Source organism: Crassostrea angulata, chromosome 8 (assembly GCF_025612915.1).
Source record: "Crassostrea angulata isolate pt1a10 chromosome 8, ASM2561291v2, whole genome shotgun sequence".
NCBI lineage: Eukaryota > Metazoa > Mollusca > Bivalvia > Ostreida > Ostreidae > Magallana > Magallana angulata.
The window spans coordinates 35,262,795-35,275,731 of record NC_069118.1 but is presented as its reverse complement, the minus strand read 5'-3'; the positions used below and the strand labels follow the sequence as shown (position 1 = coordinate 35,275,731).

The window sequence follows — 12,937 nt, the reverse complement described above, 5'->3', positions numbered from 1 at the left end:
CACAAACAGAGTACAACGCTGTGCTGTTTAGTCCAGTCCTACCAAACAAGACTAAAGAGCAACAATTTGCACGACTATAATGTCTTATGAGTTGGTTTTACATAGACATCAATTTGATTGTTAATCTTAGGCAGAAAGTTCCTTCTCCAGATTGCAAGCAGTTAAACAGAAACAAAAGAAATTGTGTTAGATGATTAGTGTAGTCCGACATGGCCACTTCCAAATAAATGCTGGCAACTTACTAGGGGCCCGTGAGACCAATCGTAAGGGCCGAAGCACCCTGAAGGCTCGCAACGCCTTAACATCAAATCCATGAATATTGAATAAAGAAAAGACTGGAGTTATGATACTGAAATCAAAACAATTCCAACATTATTTTCTTACTAAGTTTACATAAAAAAAAACAATTAAAAGTCTGCACTTTTCTTCAGCCTGAAAATAATGGAAAAAATATGTCAAAAGACTTCAAAAGAGACTACCTCGTCCAAGGAAAGCTGTAAAAGAATTCCATGATGTCATTGTTGAGACAGGGATAAAAAGAGAATTTTATAGCAGCAATATTTTCCAGTGTATTACCTATATATCATTATCATATTCATGTTCCTTTTGTGTATCATTATCAAATTAAATCAACAATTCCAATCATTTTGTTAAGGCACTCTATTTTTGTCATATATGATGAAAATTTATTTATAAAATGTTTTAACAACATGTAATGAAAGGAACTTGGAAAAATAACACAATGTATACAGGCAGTAGAAATCAATGGACACCAATATGGGAGAACAAATCATTTGTCTTAAAATCAACAGAATCACAAAAAGATACATGGAATACAGACACAATACTCCAATTTAATTCCATAATGACTTGATTGAAGTAGATGATACAGATCTAGTTCACAGTAGGAGGTGCAGGATAATTGCATGATTTACAATATAAAGTGATAATTGGGGTTGTATCAATTCTAAACACATTGCCTCAAGTTTTTGCCTATTGGAAGAAATTTGCATATTTAAAAGATATATGATACATTCCTAGAATATATTTTGGTTTCATTTGTTCAGGAAATACTTTTCCTATAAATATTTTCTTTCAACATGTTCAATATCTAACAGTTGTAAAAGGGAGAATCCCACCATAAAACACAGCAGTGAAATAAGTGCATTGTAATTTTGGATTTCCTCATCATGTCGTAGTGATAATATACAATATACAAAATGTGAAAGATTTTGAATGTAACTAATGAATATATGAAATCAATAAAGCCAGGTGCACAAAAGCACAGCCTGCCCAACCTAATTATTTCCTTCATCAATGGAATCATTAATTTTCCAATAGGTGATTGGCAATATATTACAATGATACATCTTCTTTAAAAATGTGTAGATACACACTAATGTGATCAACTATCAAACACAACCGCAAATAGCTCTATTGAAGATCATACAAAATAAATGAATAAACTTTTTCTAAAATTAAAATTCACTTCTTTTAAAATATTCAAAATTTACGGACAATAAAAATAAACAAAACCAGTTCCTTTCAAGTAATTTTTAAAGAATGATATGTATATAAGGTAAAATCAAGTTGTGGTAAGTAAAGCCACAACATCTAGTGAACACTAAAACAGTGACAGCATGCTCTAAACGGTAGTACTCACATTATAAAGATTGTGAAAAGACTAATCAACAGAAAAAAAAGTCATCAGGTCACACTTTGTTCATAGTCTTACCAAAGACATTTCGGCTTCTTACAGCTCGACTACACACATTGATAGAGACAATAACACGATCAAAGAATATCAGCTCTCACCTGTTTTAAAACTTATTTCATTACAAATTTTACAATGGCTCCAAAGGATGGATAAATTCTTGATGTTATATAAATAGTTACAAATATTCCAATAGGTCTGAGAACTTAAGCCCTTAAAGAACTATAAATAATTGGAGGGTGTTTAATCATTAAATTTTTTTGAATAATACATTATAATGGATATACAAATGAGTTAACTTTTTCAACAAGCTATAGAGAACCAAATTAACATGTTGTAATTATAGAACATACAATTCACTAACATTTAACAAACTGATACTTTGATTCAAATTCCAAAGGAATAAGTAATGATTTGAACAGTAACATATACTAACCTAACATACTATATGATAAAAAAGAACATAAATTTATTATCAAATACTGTAAACCAATCAGAACAAAATGAAAAAAAAGTGTACATTTCTGAAACTTCAATGTTAAGCAATTTAAGATTTCCTGAAACAATTCTAGATCTTAACACTTTAGCTGCAAAATTTATATGTCTTTATCTATTTTTTTTTTTAATGAAAATTGTCTTTCAATTTCATTTTGGAGAAGCAAGAAGTTTGATATATATATATGGACTATAATTGAAGCTTGCATGTAGAAAGATAGCCACAGCTACATGTATCAATAAAACATGAAAGGATAGAAATACATGTAGGTGCATGTTGTTGTGACTTACCCAATAACTACAATAATAAAATCTAGGATGTTCCAGCCATTACGGAGGTAGGCCCCTGAATGTAGCATAAATCCATAGGCTATGATTTTCATAATTGCTTCTAAGGTGAATATGACTAAGAAAACATATTCCACTCTTTCCTGAAAAAAAGGAGTATCAGATGTTTTATCATCAAATCAAATAAATTTATAATTTGATACTGTGGTTTCATCAATATTTATTGAATTGTACAGTTCAGTTGTTGTGAATTTTGTTGTTGAGCTGATCCATAATATTTAATGTTCATTGAGGTGAAATAATGAATATCATATTGTATTGATAGTCATTGGCCTTAAAGTTATGTTTCCTTGAAAGTGGTTTTTCGTTATGTATACAAAATTTAATGCTAATTAAGAAATAATCATAAAACTAATGCAATAAGATAGAGGCACAAATAATAATTGCTTTAAGGAAGCTACAATGCATCTTGTTCACTACTCAAATGAGTTTTAAAAATGTAAATATATAAAATATGTACTTTCAACATCAAGATTTGAAATCAGTTTAATCAAAAAATTTGATGAAACTGTTTGAGATTATGTTCAAATTATAATGGTTTGTGTGAATGCTGTAAAACAAATTACACCACACACCCAAACCATGCACCAGAAAAATGCAACATTTGTCTTGTGTTGTTCTATTAGATCACAAAACACTAAATGAGACCAGTAAATGGAGAGATATGGTGTGGGGCCTCAACAGATGATAACTGGACATTATTGTGACACAGAGCACAGACTGGAACAGGGAACTGAACGATGAGTGGGACAGCTTTTGAAGATGCTGTAAAAGACCTATACATTACGTTATTGTTACAGGTTTTGAAGATGCTGTAAAAGACCTAAACAATGAATGAATGAAACAGCCTTTGAAGATGCTGTAAAAGACCTATACATTAAGTTATTGTTACAGCTTTTGAAGATGCTGTAAAAGACCTATACATTAAGTTATTGTTACAGCTTTTGAAGATGCTGTAAAAGACCTATACATAATTGTTACAGCTTTTGAAGATGCTGTAAAAGACCTACTATACATTAAGTAATTGTTACAGCTTTTGAAGATGCTGTAAAAGACCTATACATTAGGTTATTGTTACAGCTTTTGAAGTTGCTGTAAAAGACCTATACATTAAGTAATTGTTACAGCTTTTGAAGATGCTGTAAAAGACCTATACATTAAGTTATTGTTACAGCTTTTGAAGATGCTATAAAAGACCTATACTTTAAGTTATTGTTACAGCTTTTGAAGATGCTGTAAAAGACCTATACATTAAGTTATTGTTACAGCTTTTGAAGATGCTATAAAAGACCTATACTTTAAGTTATTGTTACAGCTTTTGAAGTTGCTATAAAAGACCTATACATTACATTATTGTTACAGCTTTTGAAGTTGCTGTAAAAGACCTAAACATTGAATGATTGGGACAGCTTTTAACAATATCAACTGTGAGTTTGTTGTCCCTTGTTTGTCCCTGCATTAACAGCAATCAATTCCCCCAGTGTCATCGATATATCTATTCTAGAGGTTATCTGCCATAAGGGTTCCTGATTCAAAACATAATGAGAAGTAATCCTAAATGGATAAAACAATCAATATCTCTAACTTTGAGGCAATTTCATAGTCTCTCTGTAATCATTATGGAGTCAAAAATACATACTAGGTAGTCTAAATCTGTAAAGTATTTATATATCATATCCTCCAAATATTAAAGTACATATAATGAATAATGTTTATATTAATCTTTTAAACCTGCATCAAGAGTATTGCTGAATGACAAATAATGTTTATATTAATCTTTTAAATCTGCATCAAGAGTATTGTTGAATGACAAATGATGACAGGGATTACTACACAATACAGATGTATGATCTGAAATTGCCTTCAATCAGAAACATGTAGATTATTACTTGTTTTCTCATAATACCATGCTGGCTAAAAGTAAAGGTTTTGCAGAATAAAATATTTTGTATCAAACAATCATATGCTTTGATAGAATTCGCTGAGTATGCACTGATTCAAGCTACTTCTTAGATTAATTAGAAGAACTTGAATTTGGTCCAAGTAATACATCCTAGAAAATTGTTTGTAGGATGGGAAGAATGAACCAACCCCAAGTATATTTGACATACTCTGATAAGTTGCAATCAAACACTGCAGTAAAAGCAGAATTTATTTTGGTGACAAAATTTTGTTAATTATTGAACTAAACTTTGGTTGTTTTAAAAAAAAACTATCATCCTTCACAGGTAACCAAATAGACATTTCTTTGGGATATAATTTCATTTATATATGACAAAATAACAAAATTTAATCCTTCGTGTTAGAACTGCATGTATTGATAAAAAATACTGTTTAATAAGGTGAGAAGATAGAGAAAGAGGATTTTTCAACAATAATTCTCACAGTTAATTTTTGCTCTGCTATAGGACTTGCTTAAAGCAATTCATGTAGAACATGCATATGGTGCCAACTGTTATCAGATTTTTTTCTTACTAAATACTCACCAGTGCTAGATTGACTTCATTGGAATCTAAATTTGGGAAAGGCTGGAACACTGCTAGAGCCACACAATTGGCAAAAATAGTCAAGAGAATCAGGTACTCGAATGCTGTGGCAATCAGTTAAGGCAACAACACATAGCAAAATGATTTATAGTTTAATATTTTTACAGACTGAAGGGAGGAGGGGGTGTATTAAAATCTCATTTGAGCTTTCAGTACACATGAGCTAACTAAAAATTGAACAGACACTAAATTCATACCGGTAATCCAACGGACCATAAAACAGATCATAAAACTGAGTATGACAGGGTATAATCTAGGCGATAATTTAGGGTCAAGATGCTACTTTTAAAATCAAAATGGCCTAAATCTAAAATAGCAATCATTGACAGTCACAGTCAATCAAAGAAAAGACCAATAGATAACCATGCATTCATATGGACTGCTTTTATAGCTCCCTTAAAATCATGAAGTTTTCTTTGAACTCTGTAATATTTATACAAATGTTATTACTCTATGTAGAATAAATTACCTTCAATGAAGGGCATTATTCTGCCTACAATAATACAGAGTCAGATTATCTTGAAATTCTTCAACCATAAACCAAGCGGTCACTGACATGAACACCTTTTATCTAGCTTTTCTCAAGTCATAAAATTATCAAGCACAAAGAGTCTTCCTAAAACATTATAAACTTGCTTGCTATATGTTGCTTTGGAAAGAATTTTCAAGTTTTTGTGTTTGTCATTTGTAGCTACACACGTAGAATATACACTATCTGTATGTTAATAAGAACTAGTGAAGCTCTGCTCCTGGGCTGTATCCATGGCACCGGGCCCAGACACTGACAGAGGTTATGTGTATCCTGTGTGGGAGGAAAGCTTCAAACAAAGTGCAGCACTAGATAACAGATCATTGTACTTGAAGAACTGTAAAACTTGTGAAACTCTAAGATGTACATTCAGAAAACTTCCAGCCAAATTTACTAAGAGAAAACTTTGATTTTTAAAGTTTGGTTGTGTTACATTCTTTTTTTTTTATAGAAAAAAATATCATAACTCTAGGGAAACAACATCTATACTGGAAGTAGGTTTTTCTCCCTGTACTAGCAGTTTAAAATGTAAATTATGTCAAATGAGTGCTCTACAATCAACAGTTAGTTAGACACACATTATCATCAAGATCCATAAGGTTCACAGAGAAGCCAAATTACATGTATATATCTAGGTGAAACATATGCAACCCAATTTTTTAATCATTTGTTTTTAACCTTTCTGGCATTTTTTGCAGTGAATTAAGTTCTGATTCCACAAAGACTTATAAGGCAAGCTGTACCATGTGTACCAGCCCATATGTTGCTTTTTGTGAACCGTGTTTGTACATAAGAAACAAATGAGATTGCTAAATAAGTTAATAACGTTTTTGCTTACTGAAAATTCATCATATAAAAATATTTTCTCATTTTTATTTAACAGTACCTTCTCTATTATCTAAAAATCTTGATGAGATAAAATATAATCAAGATGATTAAGTGAAGAAAAAAAAACTTAGTTGTTGGCAAGCAAGCACAGTATAACTATGACAACATTTCTCAGAGAGCTAAAGGTTTTATAATAAGTGGTTTTACAAATAGATTTAAGGAAGTTTATAATGGACAAAGAGATCACCAATCTGCTATCCAGGTCTTTGTGGGATAATATCCTGATACACAACTACAAATAGGTATACCCCTAATAGGAATCAAGCTGCCACTATGCAAGAAATTTTAAAAAAATCACTGGATGTGGATGTCAGCTTATCTGGATTCATAGAAATGGAGGTTCTCATCAAAATTGGACCAGTCAGTATATATAGTCATCACAGCCAATTTTGGTTGATCGTTACATAAAAGAGAAAGAAAAATTTCAACCCCTTAATGTATGTTCCTTTCTTGGAGAGACACTTTTATTTCCAAACTAAATTTCTGACCTCCAAGAAAGCCTTATCTTGAAATTAGTCATCTTCCTAGATTTATATCAATGATATGATAAATGACAACATATTTTAGAGATTTTTTAAGGTTTCATTTTAATATATTTAAATGTATTCACCTTTTTTGATTCAATGAGTCGTCATATGATGAAAACTTGAATGTAAAAGTATTTTAGAAAATTCAGGGAAAATACCGATAACGATACTATATGTATGATATTAAAAAGTCCACAATACTTCTATTACCTCCACCTTGAAAGGGAACAAGGTTTTCCCTACAAATTAAATCCATTCTACCAAAGAATATTATGACGGTTTTTTATAAAGTTAAAATTTACACCACACACACTGATACATAATAACAACATACTGCTGAAGATACTGATACCAGAATAACTTTGATCTGAAAAGATCACAATTAGGTGCCTTTGGATTAGGAGAACTTAAAAGACATGCCTTTTATTACATTTTGCTTTTACATCCTCCAGCTGTTGTCAGAGAGATAAAACACAAAGCAGTTATACCAGGCTACCAAACTGGTTATTGTTTCTTGTCAGTAATGAACATAAACTGGATTAGTTCTGTCTTTAAGATTCAGATTAAACTACTTATAAGAGTTTGAAATACAAATCACTAAACATTCAAGATGCTTGAAATTGGTAGTTTTGAAGAGTGTGGCTATATCATATAGTACATTTGAATACTTATATGACATGTCTGATTGAGAAATAATTGGATACAAACATTGATCATGGATTGAACCATAACTGCATGTGCTTAAAAGAGTATCACAAAACATGATTCTCTTGATGATAAAATGTACCGTAATTTGTGAATATAATAAGCACTTTTTTCTAGAAAAATTCTTTGCAAGAAAGATGTGCGTATTACACACCCCAATGGAATTTTGGCATTTTTTTTAAGGGAAAGGTTCTGTATACAAGTCCATTCTTCTAATTACTTAACGATATGGATTTTTAGCATGTGTGTCGACTTGAAAATGACCCTAAAAATTCAACTTTTGGGGAAAAAATCATGCAACTTTTAAAATTTAACTGCTGTTCATGAAAATAAAAGTCCCTGCAGTATTCGAACTCGGAGCCGGCGGGTTGGTAGACCGAAGCAACACCTATTGCGCCAATGAGATAGACAACAAATTATAAAATATAAACTGTTTCACAATGCACTAAAATCGCCATGTTGTGACACTATGTCATAAAAAGAAGTCACTGGGTGTCGATGATCCTTTAAGGTAAAACTTTGGCTATTGTAGGTCAGTACAAAGCCTTTATAGGGAAATGCTACTTCTGATTGTTTACTGCAATTTTTATAAAAATGGAAAATTATTGTTAGGACGTATTTAGCATCCTAATCATCAGAATATTTATTTTTCTATAACATATATCAAAAAGTTAGCCAGCATGAAAAGAAAGTGAAAATGAAACTATGGAATATGAGTATTTATATGTGAAGTAGAGGCATTTCAGTTATTTTTGCGATATGATCTAATATTTAGGTGGTTAATCCCTTATCACATCACATGCAAATATTTTTATTAGAAACTCTTTTAAAGGCAAAAAAAGAAAAAAAGACTTGTGCACATATAAATTTTACATATTTACCCCATATTGAAAAATTTTGTGACACAGGAGAAAAAAAATGGATATTTTGTATATCAATCATTGTGCAATAACATAGTTAGAATTGTTGTTGATGAATGCAAAAAGAAACCAGGAGTTGTTATATAGTTGTTATAATGTTATCTGATATCAATGGATATGAATAGAATGTTATGGATATGAATAGAATGTTTTTATGATAATGAAACTGTCAAAGTATGCTTGAATCCTTTATGATGAATTAATAATATAAGCCCAGCAGACAATTCTTCTAAACCAATGTTTCACATATAATAATGATGTGAATTTTCATTTAACAACAAAAATCAATATTTATTAATGCATATGTAGGAAAACATAATGCTCAAAAAGCTTTGGATTCATGAAAATAGCATGTACATCCAAGTGTTGCCGACTGTTTGGTGGGGTATGGATTTTTAGCAATACACAGAAGCTTTGCGACTAGCAGGCACTACCCTCTAAACATATTGACAGAATCATTGATTTTCTCTTGTTGATATCAGGTGTTTTATTTTCACATGGCTGCCGATTGATTTCTAACCATTTCTGCACTACCCACAATCGGCCTGGGTCCTACTTACTGCCAACCCCTTTTAGCATTAATTACATTTTCAAATGACCAAATACATCAAATGCCAGCTAAACATACATGCATTTTTCATCCTATCTTCATCATATCCACTGTATCTTTTTTCTCATTATTTGTAATGATGATACAAAGATTTTATGCACTCACAAGAACAGAAAGAAAATATTGTCATTAAGTTAATCCTGAGATACAAGCATCTGAAATAATTTGAACTTGAGCATGCTTGCATGTACAGAACATATTTTTTTGTGTGTGGTTGGGTTATTTTTTACTTCTTAAAATTAATGAACACTTATATCAGCATATCAAAAGTGTTACTTTTCAATTCAGATATTTTCCCAAATAGTAACTTATCGGCAATTCTGTTCATTATTATCAAAATCATTTTTTTCAGAGAGTATGACATGATCTGGAGATTATCCCCTATGTTCTTAACTGTTATCAATTTACTACTGACAAATATTAGGAAAGTAAAGAATGCTTATTTTATTTTATTCAGATGACTTGACACAGTAGTGATTATCAACCAGACATTTTGTTAAAGATATGTCCCGGTATATTGTCAGACTTGTTTTATGTGCATTAAGAGACAAGGAACAAAAAAGAATTGACCAGCCTGGTTCTATATCAATTATTGAAAACATAACCAGATTGAGGCTCTTTGTTTCTCTCTCAGGTAGTACTAGGGTTTGACCCAATCAACAACTCTGTGTGAATGGACAAAGTATGCTATAGATGCAGACTTAATATTGTCATAATATGTGATGCAATTGACTTAATGAGACATTGTTAACAAAATAAGTCATTGTGGTACAACTCAATTTGAGTTTATATGTGAAAAGACCTAAGATACAAGTATTTTACTCGTGGTCTTTGAACCAATGATTACTTGTATCTAAAGTTATCAATCAATTTTATTTTATTTTTTACCTGCCTTGCCAACAGAACAGAATGTGTTACACAACTCTGAATACCTGGTATCTTTAACTCCAGAAATAGTTATTATTGAAAAGTAAGTTTTATACATTGATCTGTGGTTTGTTTTTTAAATGAAGAAACTGTGAAAGCAAGTGTTAGGTTCTTTTAATGTAGGAGACCCTATCTTTATCCATACAATAAGTCGAGTCACTGATAATAAAAAAATATGTTGTATTAACTTATGTCATATCAACTTGCCTATTTAGAAATCCAGTTTAGAACAAGAAAACAGCACAGCAGCTAAAGCAATCCCCTCAAAACAGGAAAGTTTTTTTTGATGTATTGGCAGTATTAACACGAGTCTTTTGTTTCCCCTGCCACAATGCCAACTTAACATATTGTGCTTTATCACAACTCACACATAAAATTTGAGTTGTATGTACTTAATAAAATATGTACTGGATACTTCGAGATGCAAGTCACAGATAACTTTGTAAGTGAATACAGTTTGATGCATTACAATACTTAATTAGGAAGTGTGCAAAGTTGCTGTATGTGGTTTGGTTTTCATTCAGTATTGCCCACAGACTTGTACACCAACATACTAAAACATCTATGGGTACAAACACTTAGTAACGCCTTATCCCCTCTGCTTGAAGTTGCCCGAAGGGATAATAAATGACTTCCAAATGTATAAATTTATATACTCTTAACAGAAAAAAATCTTACCTTTGTTGAAAGCATGATTTCAGCATGATTTACATCAAACACAGATACAACATCAACTAACTGTAAAGACCATACAAACCAAGTAAAATAATCCAAGGTAATAGAATCTACTATATACTCCCAAGAACTTAAGAATTACAAAAGGATATTTCCATTCCACAATCCTGATGCACAATTTACGTATAGGGTTTTCTAACGTTAAACAAAACAAGGCCCTTGGTGGCCTCACATTCTGGTTTTGTTGTTTTCGTGGTGGTGCTCGTTTTCGAGTCATTGTGTTGGTGTTTCCAACGTTGGCAGTGGCAGCCCCCAGTGCAGTGGTCCACGCTGAACTAAGTGGTTTGCTGTGATTTGAATCTGTTCTGATGGTGATGCCACCGCCTGGCTGAGGTTTGGAGTAGATGTGTGGCCCCTCGTGTGTATTACCACTGGGAGAATTATAATTCTCATTGTTTCTTCCTAAAATACATAATGGATACATGTCAAATTTAAAAAATGGTTTATTAAAATCAATAAAAACTCAGTAGTCAGAAGTCAATATATCCAGTGTGATAATATGTGAAGAATGAGAAAAACCAGGAAGGATAAAGGGGTTGCATATTCATCCTAGAGAATTTAAAAATAAACTACTGGTACTGTATACCAGCCAGCAAAACAGGAACACAAAAAGTGAATACCAGAGAGCACCAATTCCGAAATTTGTAAAAGATGATGGCATATTTTGCATTAAACAAAAAAAGTGCCTTTATCAATTCATCATTAGTCATTTTTTAAAAGGAAAATGTGATGTATTCTATTTACACCAACATTTTCAAAAAAACAAGTCACAAGTTTTGCTACACAAAGATAAAAGTTAAGACAGTCCCCAAACAACAAGAATGAGTACATGTCTACAGTGGAAACAGAATGATTTCCAATAAACATATCTGATTTGCCTTCCACAAAACAACCAGCTTTGGTATATTAAACTTTCACAGGCCATGAAAGTATTGATTATCTGCAGCCTACAAATTGTAATACTGGGGATGCTGCCTTCAGGAAAAGGCAGCCAGCTTCTCAGGACAAGTACATACCAAAGCTACTCACACTGACTCAGTAGTACCCACATCTGTATAGTCACCATGTGTATAAGCCAGTCTATGAACAGCAGAATCCCAAGGACCATCACAAGAGAGAGTCAACTGGAGCTCTCTCCACTCAGATACCTGTTAGTTAAATACAGGTAACAGACTAGCTAACAATGGCTGACAATGCCTCCTGTACAACAGGCCCAGTATCTACACCAAATACATCAATATACGGAAGCCCTTACAGCTGAATTTCACTCAGCACCCATGTATAGACTTATAGTGTAAATAAATTGAAAAAATATGTTAAAATCAATACTGCTTTGGAATGTCTTCACACAGACAGTGGCAGCAGGAGATGTTTAGGCTGTCTGACTGGTGGAAACAATAGCTGATAGGTGGCTTCCAGCAGGCAGTATAGGATTTGCCAAAGGTGCTGGTACAGACTGACTTTTGTTAGCTTGTAGATCCTGGGGGATTCAATATTGATCACACTCTAAACAATGGTGACCTATTAAATTTCTTTGCAAGCCAGTTGATTGAATATTGGGCTACAAAGTAACTTTGTAATCTAGTAGATATTGAGCGATTACTTAACATGTGCAGCACATTTTGATCAATAGAGTTGGCAGACTTCATGAAGGGAGACTATTCAAGATAGACAGAAAAAAAATCATTTAATGCATTAATAAGAAAATCAATAAATGAATATTTTATAATTCAAATTTTATTGAACCAAATTCATTTCAAATTGACAGACCTTGAAGGTACATGAAGCTTAAAAAAGCCTATAAATTAAATATATTTACATCATCCAGTGTCTTTGTCTGTGATAACACTATGTATCGATTTTGTACTATATAACCCATAATTCATTGACGCCAAATTGAGGCGCCGGCGGGGTTTGCTTATTTATAGTTAAAGATTTAATTGTACGATGGCTTAAAATTATATAAATATAAGTAATAAGGAATCATTCTTTG

At 32.0% G+C, this 12,937-nt stretch overlaps 1 protein-coding gene across 22 annotated transcripts in view; it reads right to left on the bottom strand.

Annotated features, from left to right (window-relative positions):
- The window catches only part of LOC128158970 (muscle calcium channel subunit alpha-1-like), a 99,613-nt gene that overhangs the window by 68,482 nt on the left and 18,194 nt on the right, over positions 1 to 12,937 (bottom strand). For 13 of the 22 annotated variants that reach the window (XM_052821967.1, XM_052821980.1, XM_052821968.1 and 10 more), the window contains exons 1-4: positions 11,037 to 11,368; positions 5,044 to 5,149; positions 2,501 to 2,640; positions 1,664 to 1,684 (exon numbers count right to left, since the gene is read on the bottom strand). In XM_052821967.1, the coding sequence (XP_052677927.1) occupies positions 1,664 to 1,684; positions 2,501 to 2,640; positions 5,044 to 5,149; positions 11,037 to 11,368 (599 nt within the window). Of the gene's footprint in view, positions 1 to 242; positions 350 to 1,663; positions 1,685 to 2,500; positions 2,641 to 5,043; positions 5,150 to 11,036; positions 11,369 to 11,973; positions 12,590 to 12,937 lie in introns of those variants that run through there. The other 9 variants (XM_052821978.1, XM_052821988.1, XM_052821989.1 and 6 more) reach the window with 5 other exon arrangements.